We start from the raw sequence: 25,455 nt of genomic DNA, 5'->3' as shown, positions 1-25,455 counted from the left end.
TTCCAGGGCACAATGAGGGAAGAAGGAAAAGGCATTTCTGGAATTGAGCCCTTGAGGTCTTGAAACATATGTTTTATTTTTCCGAATGTTACAGGAAGCTCTTTTATTTTGTAAACTGTACTCAAAGGTGAACTCTAATTATATCCTTGGAAGATGACCTGTCCTCCATCTGAGACATGGAGAGCTGGCCTGACTTGTGGAAGGCTATCAGGATGGTGTTTATTGGTTCTCTCGCCTCTCTCTCTCTCGTTTTAGCTAGTCACCGTTCCACATGGTACGGATGCCCAACTACTACAGTTTGCTGCCATTATACTTTGAAATCTAATTTGAGTATTGTATTTGTTTTTCTTGTCCTTAAGCCTTGGGCCTCTCTCCTTAAGCTTTCAATGGATACAAGATGGAAGCACTATTATAAGTTAGACACTTGCTTATATTAGCTAAGTGTCGCATAGTCCTTCAGTGGCTTACCCTAAGCTCTCCTCTCCTACAACTACATACAAGACTTAACTCAATTTCACTTGGTGAGAAACTGGCAATGTGGGGGAGAATATAGGCCCTGATTCAGAGCCGGACGCTCTGACCAGAGCGCTTGCTCTGAATCAGGGCCCACCTCCATTAATATGGAGTGTCCTCCTGGACGCTCGTATAGCTGTGGGTCACCACCCACAGCATATACGAGCGTGCAGGATGATGGTCGCGATGGTCTTGACCATCGCGACCATCGAAACTGCGAGCAAAAGCCTGCGGTTGAGTTTTTCAACCACAAGGCCAGAAGTGATTTTGGCTCTATCAGAGCCAAAATCACTCCCACTGACATCACTAGTGATGTCAGTGGGGCCGGCTTCAGACGGTAGGCGTTCCCTTGGGAACGCCTCCGTCTGGCAGGCACGCCCCCGACACGCCCACCAAAGGGGGCGTGCTGTCAGTCAACATCGACAGCACGCCCCCTTTGATGAGACACTCCGAGCGAAGGAAAGTCCTTCGCTCGTCGGGTCTCGCGCATGCGCACGACGGAGCTCCCTCCGTCGAGCGCATGCGCAGTGCGGACCATCGACCCACTTGCGAGCGGACAGCCGCTCGCGAGTGGGTCTGAATGAGGGCCATAGTACCTTTCCTCTGTAAGATGCCATAGACAAATGGATGATCAAATGATGTTTTGATCCCTTCACGTTCTATATAGATGGGTATGATCCACAATTGTATAAGGCATCCAAGTTTTGTTAGGGGTATTTTCTTATTATTTCCCTTATAGTCAACTGTGCATTGGAGGTTTACTCTTTCCACTCCATTGTCTGTGTTTTTTTATGTAGACCCCCACACCCTGCATTTTATTGGGTACTTTTGAGTAACGAAAAACCACAAACAACCCATTAGCCTATATGGACAAATAGTACACTGTGGCTTAGAGTGACACCATTGATTAGAAGCGCAGTCTGTCATTCCGTGGCCCCATCTAGCAGCAGTCTAGCTTCGGGAATGTGTTAGTGGAAAAAGAGGGAATTTGATGAGGAGTCCTAATTTTTATCATAATATCTTGTATTTTATTGTTTCTTCTTAGTTTTATTTTGTACAGGTTGACTAGAGCTGCCACTTGTAGTTATGCAGCATGTTCTGGCATCCGTGGGTGTGCTTTAGTTCTACATGCGGCAGGTTACCCCATGGTCACGTAATCGGCCAAGGATCACACAGATGATCCGATGCTGCATCCGTGGACGCAGCTCTGATCATTAATGCATGCAGGGGGCATGATGTCTCCTGCTTCATTACCATAATTGCTTGCGTGCAGCTTTGCAATTCCGTCCACTACTGAATCACTCCCATAGGAGCATGTACACAAGTTTTCTATGTGCTAAATTGCACGCATTTTATAGCCAACTCTTCATCAGCCCCTCTATGAGCAATGGAAAATGTACAATTGATGCAGATAAATATCTTTTGTTGTTATTTTGAGGTTGAGTTAGCCACACATGTTCCTTAGTAAGTACAGTATTTGGGAAGTACAGTTCGGAAGCTGGATCTTGGATTAGTGGCTTCTGGGGTTTGATGCACATGGCTGCTTGTTTTTGGCTGTCTGAGATGCAATGAAGCAGGCTGAGAAAGTGGTGACACCGTTACACAATGTATTTTTATATACAGGCATGTCATTTCATGTTAAGTCTATGAGTGTTTGTTTTCATTGCCACACGCTAGCGGCCGATGTTTTCAGTCTGTACATGCGTTTGAGCCGCATTGCCCGTGTGTCCCGATGGTTACCACTGAAAGCCGCAGAACCAGTTTAGACACGCAGAGAGGCAATTTCAGTGGCCTTTTCTGGGTGATAGTGGGCTTGGCTAGCCGGAGGCAGGTGTCGCGGTCAGTGGCTGCATCTTTTGCTGCAGTTGCACTAATTTTGACAGCCATGTTTAGGCGGATAATCTGCACTGGTGCAATGTTCAATGGTACGGATAATGGTGTGACTTAGGGCCTGATTCAGAGACTGACGCTAATGCAATCGCAACTGCGTTTTTGCACGCAATGCAGCTGCGAAAATATGCTAATGTTAGCAAAGAGCACCTGAGCATAAAGACGCCCACGGCTGCCTTCTTACCTGCGTGCGACGACGTACCTACATCAGTAACACTAAAGCACATCGGCGGCCATCTTACCCTTGCGGCAGGTCTCACCTGCCACAGCCTTGGGTGCTCTTCTGACACGCACAGCTGTATGTGTAATCGCAGTGGCTAATTTATGCCCTATTAACAGCGTTTAAACGGGCAGGCACGCGTGCGTTTTTGTGACCACTCCCCATTACCTCCCCCAAACGCTAGAAGCTTGTCACTCAGCGATGGATTCCTCTGTGCATGTGCAAACAATCGCCCGATCTGCATAAAAAAAACTACATTAGCGTCCGTCTCTGAATCAGACCCTTAATGCGCACGGTGACGGATTAGCGCCCAAGTCAGTGGGTGTCTCTGTACGAATCGCATCTGTTGTGGCTGCATTAGCGTGCACCTTGGAATCAGTCCCATGTGTTAGATTTTTCAAAGCCTCCAGTATGACCGTCGTCTTCTGTAACTATTTTTGCAACATAATTTTCAAAAATTAACATGATTTGCAAATCAATTATTTTTTTTAGAATTCATATTTTATTATTTATTATTATTATTATTCTTTATTGATATGGCACCACAAGTGTTCCGCAGCGCCTTACATAGTACATAAACAAATAAGTGAACAAGAAAGCAATGACGTACAGTACATTTCAGAACAAGGTCTATATACATTGCTGCATTAGCGATCATAACACTCAAATAAACAGCAGGGCATAAGTGTTAGGTGCTCTAGTGGGGAGTAAGGAGTTGAAGAAAGTATAAGTAAGGATGAGCACAAGAGGGTAGAGGGCCCTGCTCGTAAGAGCTTACATTCTAATGGGGAAGGGCAGACAAACAGGTGTGACACAGATGGGGTGGGCAGGGAGAAAGAAGCATTTAGCAGCGGACTAGGATGAGAGCTGGAAGACCTTGAGGAAGTAGTGGGTCTTCAGAGCCCATTTGAAGAATTGCAGAGAGGTGGATAGTCTGATAGGGAGAGGGAGAGAGTTCCAAAGGTGGGGAGCAGTGCGGGCAAAAGGCGGGAGTGGGAGGAAGTATCCAGTTGGCAGGAGAGGCGGCGTGCATGTGTGCATTTTACTTTGGATATTAAGTGAAGTTGTGTATTAGCAATTATCTCCAGAGAAGATTGAAAACAAAATGGAATAAAATATGTATCTTAGCACTTGCACTTTACATGGCAGTCCTAATGTAATCCCACGTGCTGTGGGGAAACTGACCGGAGACCTGCCTCTCTTCTCCCTCCAGGTCGGGGCTGGTAAAGGATGGTTCTATAGTGGCGTGTGCCTTTTCCCCTGGGGGAAACATATTTGTCACAGGTTCCTCAGTTGGTGACCTTACAGCCTGGGATGAGAACATGCGATGTCTGTATAATGACAAGGCACATGACCTCGGAGTAACGTGCTGCAGTTTTTCTCCCCAACCTGTAGCAGGTCAGTGATTGTTAACTTTTATGTTTTGGAATTCTGTCCAGAAAAAGACAAATAGCTTTGTCATACTTTCATACAAACACCTATATGTGTGTCATCTGCGATCTTCTGCTCAGAGATCATGTACTTCTACCATATAATGTAAATCTAAAATATGTGGGTATGGTTCAAAAGGTCAACAGTATAAAAGTCAACCCTAGAAGGTTGACCGTTATGTCGACAGTAAAAAATGACGACATGGTCATTAGGGCGACCATCATTCTGCTGACACGTATTTAGGTCAACAGGGTTAAATGGTCAACACAGTCAAAGGCCGACATTTAACATGTCAATACTAAACTGTCCACGCTTTTTGTTATTTTAGCCTAAATCTAACCCTAAAAGTCTTGAAAAAAATCATGACATTTTAGTGTCGACATGTTAAATGTCAATCTTTTGACTGTCTGCAATTTAACCCTCTCAACCTAAATACATATCGACCTAATGATCATGTCAACATTTTTACTGTCGACAGTCACAATATAGCGGGGAGAAAAAAAGACAGGTAGGCTGCACTTATCACATAAATCGATCTCGCACTAGCAGCTTATGGAAATAAACAAGGATACTCCTTTCCCTGAGAGAGAATCTGAAGAGGTTTCATAAATATGGAGTTCCCAGCGCTACCTAGAGATCTACAATTAATCATGTGTCAACTGGATCTAACATAAGTTAAGGTAAAAGAGTAGACATGCACTGTATTACATCTTAAAATAAGTTCAAATTTTCAAATGCTCTAAAGACTTTCCTTAAAATTGATACATGTAATATAAAATTGTATCCAGAGCTATAAATATTGAGTAAAAGACGAGCTTCTACTCTAGAGTCCTAAATTGGTATACAAAACATAAGACAAGGATAACATTCATCATCTTCCGTGACCTAAATGCACAGGGACCGTAGGGGAGACGCCTCCTGGAGTTATTACTCACCCCATTCCTCGCGGACTGTGATGCGGCTTGTTCCAATGGTGATCACCTCCGCCAGCCATCTGACTCTCAGCATCCTTTTTTTCTTGCCGGGGTTGCGGCGGTGCAGCTGGGTGGTGAAACGTCTGCCGGTAGACTGTTGCACGCTGAGCTTGCAGCTTGTGATCGACTTCTCTGCTATCTACGCGTTTCGCCTATCGAGGCTTCATCAGGATTATAGGGATCGCATTTAGATCACGGAAGATATCGCTTTCAACGCAGGAACTATACAGTCTCTAATTCATGACCCATCTCAGATATACTCTGCAACACCTAATTCTATGATCCACCAGCCTATTTAAAGGCAGTATATACGTATGGAACATTGACTCTCACCTGGGACTTGTACAGGTCTAAATATTATAACACGGGAATATTGCCATATGAATGTTGTCCCTGTCTTATGTTTTTTATACCCGTATTAGGACTATAGAGCAGAAACCTGCCTTTCACTCAGTATTTATACTTTTATAGCTCTGGATGCAATTTTATATTCTATGTATCAATTTTAAGGAAAGACTTTAGAGCATTTGAAAATTTGAGAATAAAGTAATGCTTATTTTAAGATGTAATACAGTGCACGTCTACTCTTTTTTACCTTAACTTATATTAGATCCAGTTGATACATAATTTATTGTAGATCTATATGAAGCACTGGGAAGTCCATATTTATTAAACCTCTTCACATTCACAATATGTCGATCAATTGACCGGTATCAAATATGTATATGGTGGATGAGAAAATAGTGCCTTATGTCATATGTTGGTATAATTCAAATAATAAATGCTCCTGAATAAACCCAATAAAGTGTACACGTACCAGAAGTATAATTATGCAAGATTATCTGTATCTATTCCAGGGGCGGATTGGGATGGAAAACCAGCCCGGGAAATTTCTGCAGCAGCCCTAAATGGGAGGAGGTGGAGTCTGTGAAGGGGGCAGGATCTGATGACATATCTAAATGGATCGGATGGTATATAGGGGGCAAGTGGAGGAGAGCCAGCAAGAAATCTCAGAGAGAGATGGGGAAGGGAGAGAAACGAGAAAGATAGAAAGAGAGAGCCGAAAGCTGTTTTTTTTTCTTCATCATTTATCAATGTACATCCCATCTCCTCTTTGTAATAATAATAATAATGCCACATATCAGTGTATGCTGGGGGCTGTTTTATTCCCCCTCACATCACTGTATAGTGCCTTCACCTCAATATAATATTAATACCACATATCAGTGTGTGCTGGTGGCTGTGTTATTCCCCATTCTATATCACTGTACTGTCCCATGTGACCTATAAAATAATAGTACCACATATCAGTATGCTAGGAGCTGTATTATTCCCCCTCATATATCACTGTACAGTCCCCTCTCCCCTATATAATAATAATACCACATATCAGTGTTCACTGGGAGCTGTGTCCCCCACTCTCATATATCACTGTACAGTCCCCTCTTCCCTATATATTAATAACAATATCACATATCAGTGTGTGCTGGGAGCGGTGTTATTTCCCCTTATATATCAGTGTACTGCCCCGCTCTCCTATATAATAATAATACCATATATCAGTGTGTGCTGGGAGGTGAGCTGTGTTATTCCCCCTCGTATATCACTGTACAGTCCCCTCTTCCCTATGTATTAATACCACATATCAGTGTGTGCTGGGAGCGGTGTTATTTCCCCTCATATATCAGTGTGCTGCCCCTCTCTCCTATATAATAATACCATATATCAGTGTGTGCTGGGGGCTGTATTATTCCCCCTTTTATGTCACTGTACTGTTCCCTCTCCCCTATATAATAGCAATGTCACATATCAGTGTGTGTGTGCTGGCAGCTGTGTTCAGCCCCCCCAGAGGGTCACTTACCTTACCAGCCTTTATCCAATCCTGGTCTCACTGCTCCACCAGCCGTGTTCAGATCGAAGAGCAGTTCAGCCAGTGACGATGTGCAAGCTGTGCTGTCTAATGAGGAGGCCACACTGGAGTGAGACACCTGGTGGTGGGGAGAAGTAACTGCAAGGCAGTGTTACTGGCAGCCCTAAGAGACCGTGCTGTCTGCACGGTTCAGCCACTTGACATCTTCGGCTTCTCCACCACTGCCGATTCTAACATGCGTGGCCACAGCAGTGAAGGCCCTGACGGGGCTGCTAATGACAGAGATGTCCGGCCCAGCGGGAAGTAGCCCGGTTTCCTGGCGGCCCAATCCGGCCCTGATCTATTCTATAAAGCTGTAAAGCATGTGGCTAGCAGCTGCTCATTAGAGAGCTGCAGGGAGGTAACTCCCTCCCCTCATAGCTCTCACTGGCTGCTCGGACACAAAAAACTTGCATAAATCTCTGCAGCGTCGGAAGATCGCAACCTATTCCATTTAGCCCATGGTTTTTTATTGTTCATTGGTGGTTTTAAGGCACTTTGTGATCTTTTGGAGGACTTACCATAAGGGCCGGTTCCAGGGTTAGCCGCGCCCTGTGCGGGACCTGGCGCTCCGCCCTGCGTGACCAAAAATGGGTGTGGCCTAATTGCCATAGGCCACCCCCCTAAATTATGTTATTTGGGGGGTGTACAGCACACCTCCCGTAAACGTCAGGCTGGGGACAAGCCCAGCGCAACGTCAGTAGTTGGGCTTCCCCCAGCCCTCTTTCTGCAGTGAATGGATGTGCGCGGCATTCATTCCGCTTTCCTGGGGCCGGCACGGTTGCGGCGGTGGAGGTGCCCGACTACTCGACCACCCGAGAGACACTTTGCCCCGCGGGTGGCCCAGCGGGGCAGTGCCCAACAAACGGGACTGTCCCGCTAAAATCTGGAATGGTTTTGAGGGGTGCGCCCTCTATGGGGTGGTGCCCTTGTTCGACCGCACTGGTTGAACATGCCTCGAGCTGGCCCTGCCTACCGTTCAACATAGATTTGTGAAAGTGACTCCTGGAGCCTAAACATTTATACAGATAAGCTCTCATTATAATACTTTTGATATGTGTGCAATTTAGGACTTTAATCTGGAACACTTATTTGAATTATACTAACATATTACACTAGGAGGCTCTATTTTCTCACTCTCTGCTTTAGTAATTTCAACTGATTGAGCAACAGACTACTTGGAGAACAGCTGCCACCTGGATGAAGGGGGTATATCAGACCACATACGTTTTACAGTACATTTTAGGCATTATATTGGGTCATGTTCTAGGTTACAGAATAAAAATGTAAAAAGAAAGTTGGTAGATTCTAGAATGAAATCAATGGTAAGGCTTTAATTGACACATTGTGCGACAACAATAACAAATCGTTGTGTACATTGAGCAAAACAAATCAGATTCTGGAAGTACAGGCATTAGACATTTCTTACTTCAGAATATTTCTTGTTCATATTTAATCAGAAAACAGTATTACACGTAAATTCTTCCTGTACACCTAATGAATCTACCAAGTTTTGACTTGACTTTAGAAGTTGATGGAGGATTTGGACTGTGATGCGACATGTTTACCGTTCCCACCCAGTGTACATCGCAGAGCATCCGTCATCCCGTACAAATATGCGCAGATTGATTTTGGGGGAGGGGGTGTTTCCAAGTTCCAAGAGGAGGTCATGTACTTTATAATGTGCTAGGGAGATAACTAGGTGTTTTTGTGCACATAAAGAAGCATTGGGGTTTTGCAGATGTGTGTGTGTTTAGTAAATGAGCCTTAATGTTCTCCATAAACTGAACAGGCTTCTGCTTTATTATATCGCCTTGTCAGATGCAGCGCGCGGCAGTGAGTGTTATGAAATGGCATCCTCTGGCCAAGATAATGAAATTAGAATCTGGCTGATCTCATTTAGTTATGAGAAAGGTGAGTGACTAGCGGACATGAGGCTACGCCCTAATCGTGCGTACTAGAAGTCTTGCAGCAAGTTATTAGAATGTGGGAGGTATGAGTAAGGAGATCTCATAATAGATTGTCAGTGACATGTGGCTTGTTTTTTGTTTGCTTGTCGGTAATAAAGGATTTGAAATGAGATGTAGACTTACTCTAAGTGGACATTCGGCCCATGTTCTGTGCTGTGCCTTCTCCAGTGATGGTCAAACCATTGTCTCTGGGTAAGTAATTGTAATTCTTCCCTAATGACACTAGAGGGCAGCAAACCATGGAACTTTCACTTCTCTTGTGTATGTATTGTGTCACAAAAATGTGTCCTGTATATTCTATCCTCAGCTATATAATGTATTTTTTATCATCTGTCATAGTGAGAGAGAGCCAAAAAAACCAGTGTGAAAAATAATTTAAGAAATTAATTTTGATATGTTTATAAAGACATGGCTGTATTAGTAAGAATACCAGGGGTCCGACATAAAGTCTCTTATATGGACGCAGTGTTATTTTATGGAATTTTTAATCTAGTCTCATATTATTGTTGAACATGATTCTGTTACGTGGACATATGGATTTGATAAAAGCAAGTCACCCTGTCGATGACCTCATTAAACAGGGCGCTACAATGGGACGACGATAAGTCACAGCTTTGTGCATAATATGCAGTAACATAAATACAGAGAAAGCTGTAGTATCTGAGTCCCGACTAACATTGTAGAATTATGTAGGGTAATATGGCGTAATCGTTTTTCTGTGTGTAATGAGTACTACGTTATAGAAGCCAATATTCATAGCCTGCTCTAGTCCACAGCAGCAAAAGATCATCCGCCTTTTATACAAATCCCCAGTTACAATAAAAGATTAATGATGATGTGATCAGTGGGGTGATGGCTATACAAAGGCACAACCTTTTTGTTATACTGCTAGAAAGAGCGTTCAAGGGCCACCACTTACCAGAGAGGGGGGAATCAGTCACCCGCTTCTGCCTTGGTGGGCTACTAGAGAGAGAGAGAGCAGGGTGGGGTAAATCAGCTTGATCGCAAAACATAAACTTTGCATTTGTCTTTAATTCAGAAGCCAAGATAGGAGGGTCAGAGATTTGTTTTTAGATGAAAGTAAAGATTTAAAGTGAATGAGTTCTGAATCCCTTTATTATTATTTTTCACACTTCAAAAGTACTGATCTATCTTATGACTTATAGGATACCACTCCTCATTTGTTCCATAATGTAATATATAAATTCTGCCTGGTTTAGTGTTTTGCATAAAAAAAACACAAAGCAGATATGTGACCTTAGATCACAACTTTTTTAAATTTCTTTTCAAATGGACAGATCTCATGCTTATCAATGATACCTAAGTATACAATGAATATCTGTTGTGTTTATGATGTTTGTTTGTTTTACTCTAGGTCTGTGGACAAATCTGTAATAATTTATGCAGCTGTAAGTCATTTTTATATATATATATTTTTTTAATTTGCAATTTTTTTTCCCCCAAATGTTGATAAATATTCTTGGCTGATTGATGGACCAACACCAATCGGTGACCAAATTATAAATAAACTAAAAATGTGTTAGGACCGGGATTCGGTCACAATCCCCACTGCAGAATGCCGGCAAAGGATTTATGATAGGCGTCGAAATACCGACGCCTGCCATAATCTCGGCACTGGAACCCAGGACGATGCGTGCCCAAACGAGGTAAATGCAGGGCGTCCGTCCTGTTAGCCGTGGGGGGGGAGGGTTAGGTTTAGGGCAGTTAGCGGGGATAGTGTTAGGGATGGTTAGGGTTAGGCACCCCTAAGGGGGAGGGTTAGGCACCCCTAGGGGGGAGGGTTAGGCTCTCCCCCCCCGAGGGTTAGATTTATTGAGTATAGAGCTAGGCACCCCTAAGGGAGGGTTAGGGGGGGAGAGGGGAGGGTTAGATCACTTACGTGCTGCTGTCGGAAATTCCTGCTGTCGGGATTTGAACTGGCGGCTAAACAGCTGCCGGCATTTCAGTCCCTTTCTGTTAGGACCCTTGTTTACCTGCAGCATTATAACACAATGACATGCCAATTCAGAGAGAACATGTCTTGTTCATCAATATTTTGTGTTTATTTTCCCTATAAAATGTCTTCTGAGAAGGATAATAATTTCCTCTTAAATTATTTATTTTCCTTTTGGAAATCATTTGGATAAACTTACATTTATTTTATTATATTTTTGTTTTGAGAATTTCCTATCCTCCAACATGACCCCTTCCATCAGGTACAAAATGCTCTGCTCCTGGACCTAGTTTATGATTGCAGTCACCTGTGTTGAACGAGTTAATGATGAGAAAAGGGTGTTTCCCCACAGGTGGCTGCAATACTAAATTAAGAAGGAGATCCAGGAGCAGAGCATTTTATACCTAATGGAACAGGTCGTGTTGGAGGGTCTGGAATTCCGATAAGCTGCAGAGTTGTCTTACTTCTCAGTGGAGTCTTCTCTTCGCAGGAAGTCTCCAGTCCTCACGAGGACAGCAGGTCTCCTTAGCTGCAGCAGATCTTTTACAGTTTTGTCCTGTGTAGCAGAGAGTGCCAGTACTTGTAGTTTCAAGTTACTTCACAGCAATAATAGTGACAAGACCGTTGGGGACCTAACATTTGGTCTCCAGTCAGATTTTCTGATTCCTGGACTGTCCAGAGTAAAGTTAGGGAATGCCATGCTAAATTAGGTCATTGTTAAAGATGGCAACCCTGTGCATCTCCCTGAAAGTAGCACTGAGAGATTGGTGGGCATTGCATTTCAGTTCATTTCTCCCACAATAGTTATGTAACTCATATGCATCTATTTAGGGTGCAATAAAGTTGTGCTGCAATTTCTGTCTGTATCATGGTTGAGTGACTGGTTATATGTTGCAATGTGGTTTATTTTTGTTTTGCTATTGTTAAATTTCCTGCAGCCTTAAACTCCATCTTCTGAAAGCTTATGCCCTAATAAAAGCTAGAAATTGGGCTAAACACAGACAATGGTATTTCTGTATCTTTTCCCTTTAGAAAACCGGATGCATTCTACACATCCTCACTCATCACACAAGGTTGGTACATTTTAATTAATTACAATATTATACCTTATGTAATGCAATGAAAATTAAATGCAGATTCTTCATGTCTACCGAGGCAGGATAAATAGACATCTTATACCAGCACAGACTGGTATTTATAGCCAGGGTCATAGAAGACTTTTATTCATGTACTAATAAATATATATACAGCATTACTGGATGCTCAGGGAAGTAAGGAAGGGAAGACAGCAGTGATTACCCCTTGTCTCTGCCCTTCTCTCAGCCAAGCGTTTGTGTATAGATGATGGTATAGAATGTATTAGCTGCAGTACTCTAGTGGGAGCATACTGGCTTTGTGTAATGGGTAGTATATATACTTAGCTCCCAGCTGCAGTGCTTAAAGTGGTCCTAGAGAAGTGGTGGAACTAAACCCCACCCCCCCTCTCGGCACTTATTTAATAAAGGGACTGCGCGAGCTGCAAAAAAGGAGCGTGGTCTCAAAAGGGCGTGGTCTAAAAAAGAAAGGGGTGTGGTCATACAATAGTATCCCCAATACAAATTATGCCACACAGTAGCACAATCTTATTCACATTACACCGCACATAGTGCCCCTGATTCACATTACACCCTTATTCATGTTATGACACAGTAGTGCCCCTAATACCCATAATGCCCACAGCAGTAGATCCCATTACACATAATTCCCACAGCAGTAGTGCACCTTATGCAATGCCCACAGTAGTTATGCCCCTTATGCAGAGCCCACAGTAGTAGTGCCTCTAATACACATAATGCCCACCGTAGTAGTGCCCCTTCTATAATGCCCACAGCAGTGCATCCCATTACACAGCACTCTCACACGGTTGCCTACACTTCACACACACACACACCTCCGGACCTGGTAATTGTAATGGAGGTGGAGCAAGAATATCCCCCACAGGTATCATCACTCAAATTTACATCATTTGAAGTACATACCATTAGGACTTTCACCCCTTTCTCTCTGCGCATTGCTGCTATCTATCGCCCATCTGGACCACCCAATCCATTTCTGGAACATTTTTCTGCCTGGCTCCCTCACTTCCTATCCTCTGATATACCCACCATCATCATGGGTGATTTCAATCTCCTCATGCCTCCATACTTCTCTCTTTAACATCCTCTCTTGGCCTGTCCCAATGGACTGACTCCTCAACTCATCAGGGTGGCCACTGCCTTGATCTTGTATTCACCAGACTATGCTCAGTTTCTTATTTCACTAATTCTCCTTTCCCCCTCTCAGATCATAACCTTATCACCTGCACACTCTCCTCCATTACGTTAACCTCAATGTCAATCAAATAAGCCAAGTCTCCTCAAACCAACAGAGATATTAATGCTATTAATTTTCAACAACTAGCCACCCCTCTGCAACAATTGCTCTTTCCAATTTCTAAGTTCACTTCACCTAAGACTGCTGTATCACATTAAACCAGACCCTAGAACTAGCCCTTGATGAAGTAGCTCCAGCTACCCATCACACTCCACATAGACTTAGACGTCAGCCATAGCATTCCAAATTGACAAGACACCTACAAAAACTATCACGTAAAGTAGAACGTCAGTGGTGTAAATCTCGTACTCCAAGTGACTTCCTCACATATAAAAGTATCTACCACTCTTATCGTAATGCACTGTATACTCCCAAATGAACATATTTCCAATCTGTCATCTCTGGCCAAGCCTCTAACCCCAAGCGACTTTTTATCAACTTTTAAATCACTTCTTACCCCTCCGTCACCAAACCCACCTGCTCCTATCAGTGCACAAGATCTTGCTTCCTATTTCAAGGGCAAAATTGATAATATCTGAAATGAAATGGTATGCTCCTCCTCAGCCAGGGACCTGCTCAATTCCCTACCTGAAACGGTGGCATGTTCTCATCATTTGACCCCACTAATGAAGATGAAGTATCTACACTCTTCTCATCCTGCTACTCTACTACCTCTCTTCTTGATCCTATACCCTCACAAATCAGTAAAGCTCTGTCTCCTGTGCTCATCCCACACTTAACTAAAATCTGTAATCTTTCTTTCTTTACTGGTATCTTTCCATCACTGTTCAAGCATGCAGTGATCAAACCCATTTTGAAAAAACTAAATTCTGACCCTAACTCTCTCTCAAATTACCGTCCTATCTACCAGCTCCCTTGCCCCTCTAAGATACTTGAGAGACTTGCCTACACTCGCCTCACAGAACTTATTGGACCCACTTCAGTCAGGCTTTCGTTCCCAACATTCCACAGAGACAGCACTGACTAAGGTAGTAAATGATCTGGTCATTGCCAAAGCTAAAAGACATTACTCACTTCTAATTCTTCTAGATCTCTCTGCTGCCTTTGACACTGTTGACCACTCTCTGCTCATACAAACACTACAATCCCTAGGTCTTAAAGACACAGGGCCTGATTCAGAGCCGCTCGTAAGCTGCCGCTCGTTCGTTCCGAGCGATGTTTGCCCAACTGCGCATGCGTACGGATCGTAATCAGTGCGGCCAAAAATCGTTTGTTCGCTAAATAGCGAATGCCTGCTATTTTGAGTGACAGGAGGAGGCGTATGTGGGTGGCAACAGGGGAAGGTGCTTGAAAACGGGGAGTGGAGATCCGAACGCAGGCGTACTTAAAGGTCAAAACGGGCGTTTTATGGGTGTGCATAATTAATACAGCAGCGTCATTGACCACGTCACTGGGTTATTTTATAGTCAGAACTGCTCGCATGATTGCGGTAGGAAAAACCAACCACAAGAATAGCGAGCAGTTCATACGCTGGTCGATGTACTCGATTAATCTAATAAATAGCGGACATGACGTAGGATGCGAGCGGCCAGGGGGCGTAGTTTTCCAAAAAAACGACCGCATGTTTGGTTAGCTCGTTCAGACCTAGAGGCGTGAACAGACCGCAAAGAGCGAACGGTTCATTTGAATAGCCACCCCTTTTTTCTGAACGAGCGAGCGCAAATAGCGTCCGGCTCTGAATCAGGCCCACAGCCCTTTCTTGGTTTTCATCCTACCTATCTAATCGTTCTTTCACTGTTCGCTTTTCTGATTCTGCCTCCTCTTCACTACCTCTATCATTTGGAGTACCTCAAGGCTCAGTCTTGGGTACTCAGCTTTTCTCAATCTATACCACCTCTCTTGGCAAACTAATCGGCTCTTTTGGTTTTCAGTATAATCTGTACGGATGATACTCAAATATACCTACCCTCCCCAGATTTGTCACCATCTGTGCTGGTCCATGTCACTGAATGTCTTTCTGCCATTTCATCTTGGATGTCATCTCGCCACCTCAAACTTAATATATTCAAAACAGAATTAATTATATTTCCACCAGACAATAGTGGTTACCAACCTGATATCTCTATTACTGTTGACAACTTGACAATTCACCCCACCCCACAAGCTCACTGCCTAGGTGTCATCCTTGACTCTGAATGTGCGGAACAAAAGACAGTTCAATCTGTCTCTAAATCCTGAGACATACATCTAAAAAACATAGCCAAAATTCGACCATATCTCACACAAGACACTACAAAAACTCTAATCCATGCATTCATTTTCCGCATTGACTATTGCAATAGTCTCCTTACTGGTCAACCCAAAAACAGACTCTTGCCGCTACAATCCATTTTGAATGCAGCTGCAAGGTTGATCTTTCTTGCCAAACGTTCATTGTCTGCTGATCCGCTCTGTCAGACCCTCCATTGGCTGCCGGTCTTCTACCGTATTCAATACACTCACACATAAAGCTATTAACCAAACCACACCAACATACATCTCTTCACTTATCTCAAAATATCTTTCAACCCGACATCTCCGCTCTGCACAAGATCTGCGTTTCTCCTCCTTACGCATTACTTGCTCCCATGCAAGGTTGCAGGACTTTTTTCGGGCTGCACCCACCCTGTGGAATGCCCTCCCACACACAGTAAGACTTTCCACTAGTCTCCAAACATTCAAGCGTTCTCTGAAAACTCACCTCTTCAGACAAGCTTCTCACATTCCAGAACCGCCCACATAACCTTTTTATAGCTTCCCTATCTAGCTCCCTTCTTATACTTTACACACATCACATTTTCTCTTACTTCAATTTCACATCCTCCTGACCCTAGGCCAACTTTCCAGTGTGACTGGATCATACAGCCCACCAAGAACCTCTGCAATCGGGCTGGACCAATTTGCAATATGTAGCACCTATCCTTGTGTATCAACACCTAATTCCCTATAAATTATAAGCTTGGGAGCAGGGCCCTCTTACCTTTTATGTCTGTCTTTTACAACCCAGTCTTGCTCTATTAATGTTGATTCAAATTGTAAAGCGCAACGGAATATGCTGCACTATATAAGAAACTGTCAATAAATAAATTAATAATGCCCACAGCAGTAGTGCCCCTTATGCAATGCCCACAGTAGTGGTAGTGCTCCTTATGCAGAGCCACAGTAGTAGTGCCCCCATTCCAATGCCTATCCAAGGCCCCCATTAGTAGTGTCCCCAGTGGTAATGCCCCCATTAGTAATGCTTCCTGTGGTAATGCCCCCTGCAGTAGTGCCCCTTACACAAGAAAAAAAACACAATACTTACCTGAAGCCCCGCTCCTGCGTCTGCTGCCGTCCGACTGGCGGTTCCTCGGAAATATGGGAGAGACGTCATGACGTCTCTCCCATAGTGCCCATGGGGGAAGCCGAAGCTCAGGAGTGAACTCCAGCCTCCAGCTGCTGCTGTGGGGAAGGAGTAGAGTGCTGGGCTGATAGGCTGGCTTGGGTGGGCCGCAGGAGGTGGAACTGGGTCCGTCTTCAATAGAACTGATGGAACGCAGTTCCGGCCCACTTTAGCCCCTGCCCAACTGTCCCTATTTGCGTGGGGTAGTCCTATTTTTTAGAGGCTTGCTAGACAAAGTACTAATAATGGCTGAACAGGACGTGGACATAGGTTAGGTGGCCTAACTTGTACTAGTTGGGAGGTTTCTGAGTGATGTATGTTACTGTGAGTTATTCTATGCAGTGTACGATCCTTCAACTTTCAATAAAGGGGGTAATAGTCTGAGTCCATGATTGGCATAACATCTCAGGATATGCTTCCTGGCCATTGCAGGGGTACTTTCACACATTAGACAACGGCGTCCAAAGAATTCACCAGTAGCCGCATATGGCAAATGGACCATTACATTGTGACTAACCGGCACTCTTCCATGTCAGGGAGTGTTGTGGGGTCATCAGTGAGAGCTACTGTGCTCTCAGATTCGGAGCCGCAGCTACAGAGGTCATGTTTAGATGGAGAAACTGCGCCTAACTAGTCAAAGTCGGAATGCAGCCGTGCAGTGGTGTAACTATACATTTTGCTTGCCACCTGCTAAAAAAAGGTTTTGGCGTCCTCCGCCCCCCATTGTATTTTACTAATACTAATGCAGGGTAATTTCTAGGCAATTTGGCTCCCAGGGCGAACAGTTAAAAATGCGTCTCCACCCCCCATAGACAGTTTACATTATTATTTTTCCTCCTTATAGTAATGCCCAGTACACATTATGCTACACACTGTAATGCCCATTACACATTATTCCACATACAGTTATGCCCCTAACACCATTTTATGCCCCACAGTTAGGCTTCAAATTACTTTTCAATTACTTGCTCATTGCCAGGGGTCTCATGCTATGGGTTTACATGCTCATTGTCAGGGGTCTCACGCTCTTTATCAGGGGTTTCATGCTCGTGGTCAGCAGTTATACGAGAGAAGGTGCAGGTTTCTGCATCTTCTCCTGGTGGCGCCAGCGTTCCCGGCACTTCCGGGTAACACTATGCGCTCTGCGTTCCCTGAGGTACGACCTCTAGCGTCTGTCTCCTCCTAGGCGGTGGACATTTTTGGAGGGCATTTTCAGCAGATTCCATGCGGACGGCTAGTCTGCATGGAATCTGCAGCCCAGGATCCCTTACCTGTCTGAGAAAGTGGCGGCTCGGCAATTGAGTAGCCCGGGGGGCACACGGCACCCTGCCCAGCCCGCCACTGTGCCATGGGGGGGTTTCCAGGTCCTCGGAAACCCCCCTGCCTGTGACCATCTTCATTTTGTGCTCTGCTCTTAGTTTCATCTCTGTCACCAGTGCACGTTTGTTCCCCGGTCTTCATTTTTCCCACCGGTGACGCTGATCCCATCTATATACCCACTTAGTTGGTACAGGCTCATTGAGTGCCGTTTGCTCTCTTGGGCAATCACAAAAGATGTTTCGAATTTGTCCAGACAAAGTGTATAGTAAGTGCTGACCTTAAGCATGACACAATACAGAGTGGCCAGATGACGGTGATCAGCAAGGTGAAGCAGACCACTTCCTGCAAGCTTGTAAGTGAACAAGGTAACGAGGCGAAATGCACGTCTTACCAGCCCCCAGCAAGATTCCGTGGGGCAGCATACTTTCCACCAAGGGGATCTCCAAGTTATTACCACACAGCAGGTACTTTCTTTCAGTGCGAGTGACATTCCCGCGGGAAATCTGGTCTCTGCAATGCCGATGGTAACAGAGGCCACCTAACGCCTGGCACGGGACCCTCTCACTCTCACACTATCTTTTCCATCTGCTCTGTCGGAGTCCCTCTCTCATCTAGTGACCTCTCGGAAAGACTCCCGGCAGCAGAGGGGACGGAGACATCTTAAGTTGCGAACTGCTCTTTACCTAGACTGCTGATACTCTGCCATTAATAGAGCACAATATGCGGGTTACCTGTCATAAACACTGCATATCTGGTTATCTGTGAGACTAAGGCACACTAACATATGCACATATTGTAGCATCCAGACGGTTGTTATAGCCCCACTGGTAATAGAGCATAATATATGTGCTTAAACAATCATATATTTAATTATCTGCTAGACTGTCGTTATAGCTCCATGGGGTAGATGTATGAAGCCCAGAAACTGTATCAGCGCACGTTAAGTGCGCTGATACCGTTTCTCCCCGATGTATGATCGGGGGTCTGGGCGGTAAATGACAGGGGCGCTATGCCCTGATACGTATTCTGTACTCTTAATTTACATTAAGATATGTTTATGACCTAGAGTACAGGTATTAGGTCAATAAGCTGTGACAAATAACTATTGGAATAACATATCATTTGATACTTTGATACAAATGAAGGTTCTATATAGTTTCTGTTAGAAACGATACTCCTCAGTGGTCAGATATATTTTTATATAATATATTCGCCGCCAAATTATGCTTTGATATATTTGTATATTCATCTAAGCACCAATTACTGCCATATGACATTGTGTGTTTATTATATAATATTTTGTTATGTGTCTATATTGAGGGTAGACTCGTTATTTTTTTTAGAAATTTTTTTGAGTCTAATGTCTTGAACCCCTTTATTTTAAAGTGTAGCTAATAAAGGTTATATCTTAACATATATCATCTTTACGATCATATATTTCAGCAAGCAAAGAATGAGTGCCCCACAAAAGGAATTTCTTCTTTTTCGTTCTTTGCTAACTATTTTGTATACCTGTGGATTATCTTTCACATATTCCTAGGGAGCACCACCAACCCATAAACAAATAGTACTCTGCTTAACTACTCAATTATAGGATAAGTTTTAATTTATCTTTGTCCTGTGCGGGATCATTTCTAAATCACTTGGGAACCACTTCCTGTGAGTGTAAGGAGCTGGATCCCCTGACATAGTTGTACATTGCTTAGAGCAGAGCTGACACCTGTGTGGCTGATGTACCCTAATGCTGTAAACCTCTATGACCAGGATTTACATGAGGCAGGGAAGGTTTCCTCAGCTCCAATTTTGGCCTATGAATGCATTACCGTCACCTCTGGAATGTGTGCTAGGTGTATATTATGTGTGTATCCGCCTTGGTGCCAAAGATGAACAATGCCACAGTGTTCTGTATGAGTTCTAATTTCCTATGTTGTGAAAGCACAGCCCAGGAGGATAAGGAAAAGCTCTCTTTTGTCAATTGTACGGTACATACCAATGCTGTCGCTAGTGCCGGTGTACAAGACAATATGGGCCGATGTATCCGCTACCTCTTCTGCCAGGGAATTGGGCCAAGTGTTCTGTGACTTCTCAGTAAAAGATGATTAATCAGGATTTATGTCCTTCCTGCCATGTCCGTATAGTGCCCATTAAATAACTGCTGGTCAATGCTGTTTTCTCTTACAAGGTATGTGACGGCCTGTGCTCTAGCTTCCAATCAACCTCTGCTCGCCACAGGGTCTATGGACAAGACAGTAGCTATATGGAAATTGGGACCTGCAAGTTATTCACCAGGCAAGTCCTTTTTTATATAGTTTATTGCCCAAAATATACCTAACAGACAATCTAATATGTTCTTCTTCATTAAATTGCGTAAAATTCCATGTTTGTTATTGTGTATTTGCTGTATTGGGAGCCATCAGCATCTTTCTGGGCATTGTATCTTGAATTCTTTAGTAGTATGTTCTAATCAGAGGGCAGTCAAACATATACTCAGATCTAGGGACCAGTGTGATAGTTTAAGGGGCTACTAGCTTTGTGACATCATTTTCCCCCTCCTCGTGTATTGGTTCTAGAGTGTAGGTTGTATCTAGAACAGAGGTTCCCAAATTCCGAAAACCCAGACTGAGGTACTACTTAAGTCACCTGTGCCTAAGCATGGTTATCCTTAAAACCTGGCCTGTTAGGGTGCCTTGAGGACTGAGTTTGTGAACCTCTGATCTGGAACCTTCGGCCACACTGATTTTATGGTGTTGTCTTGTGCATGTTCTCTCAGTTTATAAAGATGCTCTCCACCTAAACTAAATCATTGTTTGACTTTTAATTAAAGCAAAACTAAATCTAAAATACAAGCTTCTTCTATTTAAAGGCTACTAAACATTCACTATGTATGTAAAAGTTTTCGTATATTGACAGAGACTGAGATGTCATTAGTTGTTGGCTGGAGATGGATACAAAAAAAAAGCCATTTTGTGGTATGACACGATATTCACAAGCCTACAGCCTGTCTGTCTATGAGGAACTAGTGACATCCCTGATAACTGTTGGACAGGAAAAGGCCATTGTAACCCGTAGCAACCAAAAGGAAAGCTAATTTTATATTGGTTACCATGGGTTATAGCCGTGCCATAACAGGTCTTTATGGCTCCCTGTGCTGTCGTCTTTCGCATGACGTCACGCATAGGGGTCCGCCAGCACCCGGAAGTGCGGCTCTGCCCAGAGTGTCTTGAAGACGCTCCAAGCAGCTGTACACATGGCATGGTGCCTACCTGTAAGCGTGTCTGCTAGCCAGAAGCAAGGGTCGTGGGGTGCCAAGTGTGCCGTCCACAGGGCCCAGCGTTCTCTTGTGGCGGCACTGGTCGCACACACCTAGTTTTGGCCCTGGGTTATAGTGATTTCTCTTGTTCACCAGTTTTCCTTTCCCACAGATTACTGTGGGATTACTGGTGGTAGATTTTCTTGATATATATAACCTACAGTTAGGATCTTACCTCCCCTTGGAGTGTTGGTCTCCATGTGAAAAGCTGGTGAGGCTAGCTATTGCCTTCATGTACTCATGTACACTGGAGATTTCTGTACACAAACTTCCTTCCTCACAATCACAGCCACTGGTGTAGTCAGGGCTGTAGAGAGCGGTGCCGGGCCCTGGTACTGTAGGGGGCGTGGCCACCATCCTCCCCTCAACCAGGGGTAGATCTGAGGGGCAATCGGTGTTCTCCCTGTCCCCTCCCTCGCATATCAAGTGCAGGCAAAGGAAGCTGCTGCACTGCTCAGTGGCAGTAGCCTCCCTGGACCCAACGCAGCTGTGTGCTGGGCTGGGGTAAGGGAGGCTGATGCAGCGGCACTGACAGATAAAGAGGGCGGTGAACCCAGGCCCCTCCAACAAGCCCATGCCTGGGTAATTAGTACCCGCCCCACTACCCCCCCCCCCCCCCCTTCTCTATGCCCCTGGGTGTAGTAACAAAAGGTATAAGTGTATGGTTTTCCTTCATGTAGAATGTGTATTCCACTGTAACTGTTCCCTCTTTGGTTAAAATCCGAATGTCTATCCTTAATCTACAACAGCATCTACATTTCTGCAACAATCTAGACCAGTAGTAACGTCTGTAATTATACTGGCAGCTCCCCCCCGCCTTCAGTGTCGGCCTCACCACAGCTCCCCCCCGCCTTCAGTGTCGGCCTCACAGCTCCACATCCTGCCCAGTCACAGATTATCCATGTTCTCACAAAGCCCAGCTGCCTGCACCTACCTCATCCATAATTATAATTCTTTTTCTGCTGCTGTTTGTTAGAATTAAAATTACTCGCAGTGCCCAAAGGCAGAACCACAGTAAATGACTGAGATTGTGATATTGGGACATGCCTCAGAGGTGGTCATGTCTGTAACGGAGTGCAATGCTGCTAGGAGTCACTGGTCACTGAAGTCAGGCTATGGCGGTGTGCCCACTGCTAAAATCTTTCCTGTTGCCAGTGTGCCTATTTACTCCTTACGGGCTGCTCAGAACTGGTGGCAGCAGATACTGCAGGTAGCCGGGTCAGACATACACTGTTTGCAGCAATTGCTGAGAGTGAACCCAGCAGAATGAAACGTCCATATCAATTTACAAGCAGCAACTCAATTTGAGGAAGGCATTGGCAGCAGGAGCCCTTTTTCACTTTTTTTTTTTTTTTTTTTTTAGTATAGTACTACCTGAAATAATGTTGCTTTTCTACATAATTAATACTATATTGTATCATTATTTAACCAATCTGAAGTGTGTGTTTTGGAAGTAAGCAAGCACAGTTCATGAGGGTTTGGTTACGGGATCCCGGCGATCGTGATGTCGGCAGTCAGAATCCTGACAGATATTTGTAAGTATCCTAACCCCGAACCCTCCCCTTTAACCCACCTACCCGCAACCTAATTGTAAGATGCCTCCCCCCCCCCCCCCCCCGGGAGACTAACACTCCACAACCCTAACCCTAATACCATCGGGACGTCAGCGGTCCGGATTCTGGAGCCGGGATTCCAACTGCTGTCGAGATTCTGACCGCCGGCATCACTACTGACTACATCCCTTAATGAGGTAGAGAACTTACATTTAACAAAAGTAGGGATCATTGATGTATTTGCATGTAACATTTGGCCACCTTGCCCATGTTCTATACTGTGTATGCTCTTCAGGCAAGAGATCAATGATTCTACTTTAAGCTTGTTTCAATTGCTACACATTGTACGTATTGTTCACAAATGGCCTCAAGCCCTAGGACAAGGTGGCCTCCAATAGAGACCTGAAATCTTCCCATGGAAGCTCATTGCTTGCTTTGTTTTGTGTCCTCAGCTGGCAGAATGAGGAGAAAAGCAGAGACTCATATTGACAACTGGACAGAGGAAGATGTCAGACTTTGGCTCACAGAAGAGGGCCTGGCAGAGGTAGAGCACAAGTTCAGTGCAAATAACATTGATGGTAGAGAATTACTTGGCCTCACCAAGGACACGCTGCTTAATGACCTGAAGATAGGTATGACACAACGAGGGACTAGCCAGGCTCTCTATAGATAGCGGTGGACGTGCATACTAATTATGTCTCCCTTGGCAGAGTCGCTAGGACTGCGCAATAGGATCTTGAGAAAAATTGAGGATCTGAAAAGCAAGATGAAGGCAGCATCTTCCAATATCCCAGACGAGTTCCTCTGCCCTATAACCTGGGAAATCATGAAGGAGCCAGTGATTGCATCAGGTAACATGTACATCACATATGTGGACGAAGCATTTGTGGCTTCATTTCTTCTCTTTTTATGCTGCAGAAAGGTGAGTGTTTGGGCAGATATAACACTGGTGCTCTATGCGTTTAGAATCACATTGGCAATCACAGGTGACTGATCTGCTGGTTATTGAAGACTCTCCTTTCAGTCCCAGCGCTGTTGGGACATCAAATATTAACATCCGGATCAATATAGAATAATATCTCATCTTCAGCACTCAGTGGGTTTCATGGGATGTTGGCTCACAATCGTGCCAGGGTGACCACGAGTGTTTATCACATGTGATTTCCTAATTTCTTATTAATAATAATAATTTGCATTAGGTGGCGGTGTTCTGAGGTATACTTGCAGTGTGCTAATGCATCGTGTTCAATATTCACTAGATCAATGTTTCTCATACTCGTTTCTCAAGAGAAACGAACAGTCCAGGTTTTAAGGACAGCAATGCTTGAGCACAGATTCTTAAATCAAAATGATTGCGGTACTATTTAAGGGCCTAATCCACTACCGCACGCAATTGCGATTACGCATGCAATTGGCCGATTGTTGCGTTCTGCGCATGAATCGCAGTGCGCGTGTGCAAACTAGCCACCGCAATCGGTGCTGCGATCGCAATGGCTATGAAGACCCGTCGCAGAGTGATTGACATGAAGTTCCATTTGTGGGTGGTGACAGGGAGGGGGGGGGGGGTCGGCTGAATGCAGGCGTGCTAGTGCGTATAAAGGGCGTTGCAGGTTCGTGCATAAATTATCTGGCCTGATGGCATGCGTGGAAGTTAGCATTTTCTGAGTAAGGTCAGGGCTTGTGCAAGTGTGCGTGAGGCTGTGATGGTACTCGATTGTACCGATGGTTTCGCAGTCTTGCTAAACATGGATGTGTGGTAAGTAAAGTGGGCATCATTATGTAGTGCTGCGAGGGAATAGCGATCGCAATGAAATAGCATACTATCACAGTTGAACTGCGTGTGTAATTGCTATTGCATACGGTAGTGAATCAGGCACTAAGTCACCTGGCTCAAGAAGCTCTGAACTAGATGATGCAAGTTCTGTGTTAAGGTGCCTACACACTAGGCAATATTTTACACGATCCGCCCGATTCAGACGCATCAGAACGAGAGATCGCGTAAAATATGTCCTAATCGTGAGTGTCCACTCATGTTGCCGATACGCGTACCCGCTGGTCGTACATCGCATTTTCAGATCTTGCCGTGCTGTAGGGCAGATCTGACAGTCTCAGTCACATTGCACTGGAATAGTTAGGAGGCACGATAGATCGTTTGTCACATAGGACAGTTTTTAACACTAAATCATGCCCACGACTGCCGGGGAGCTGCTGGGGAGAGTTCAAGGGGAAATCGGACACTATATCGCTTCGTGACCACATCGCCTAGTGTGTAGGCACCTTTAGACACAAAAGGTGTCTTTTCTCTTGCTGTTTATAAATGAACATTTCTCCTCATGATTGAAATGTCAAAAATAACACCGCTTGTGTGATTTCTGCCTGTGTCACCTGCATCTTAAGGTGCCCACACACATAGCGATATTTTACACGATTTGGCCGATTACGACGAATCGGGTAAAAAAAAGTACAAAGCGTGAGTTTATACTCACGAGCACAATGCCGATGCGCGTCCCTGCTCGTCGTACATCGCATCTTCTGATCTGCCGTGCTGTAGGGCAGATTAGCCAATCTGGGATACAATGCATTGGCTGCAAGATGGATCTTTAGTCAGATTGGACATTTTTAACTCCAAATTGTGATCACGACGGCAAGGGAGCTCCCGTGAAAGTTCATGAGGAAA

The 25,455-nt window shown here is 44.5% G+C and overlaps 1 protein-coding gene across 1 annotated transcript in view; it reads left to right on the top strand.

Annotated features, from left to right (window-relative positions):
* The window catches only part of WDSUB1 (WD repeat, sterile alpha motif and U-box domain containing 1), a 64,882-nt gene that overhangs the window by 29,429 nt on the left and 9,998 nt on the right, over nt 1-25,455 (top strand). Inside the window, exons 3-10 of the mRNA XM_088474879.1 lie at nt 3,837-4,021; nt 8,759-8,851; nt 9,006-9,099; nt 10,283-10,316; nt 11,894-11,934; nt 20,098-20,204; nt 23,231-23,410; nt 23,489-23,629. Coding sequence (XP_088331005.1) covers nt 3,837-4,021; nt 8,759-8,851; nt 9,006-9,099; nt 10,283-10,316; nt 11,894-11,934; nt 20,098-20,204; nt 23,231-23,410; nt 23,489-23,629 — 875 coding nt within the window. The remainder of the gene's footprint in view (nt 1-3,836; nt 4,022-8,758; nt 8,852-9,005; nt 9,100-10,282; nt 10,317-11,893; nt 11,935-20,097; nt 20,205-23,230; nt 23,411-23,488; nt 23,630-25,455) is intronic.

Source organism: Taudactylus pleione, unplaced genomic scaffold (assembly GCF_031769625.1).
Source record: "Taudactylus pleione unplaced genomic scaffold, aTauple2 ptg000156l, whole genome shotgun sequence".
Taxonomy (NCBI): Eukaryota; Metazoa; Chordata; class Amphibia; order Anura; family Myobatrachidae; genus Taudactylus; species Taudactylus pleione.
This window is presented reverse-complemented; position numbering and strand designations above follow the sequence as displayed.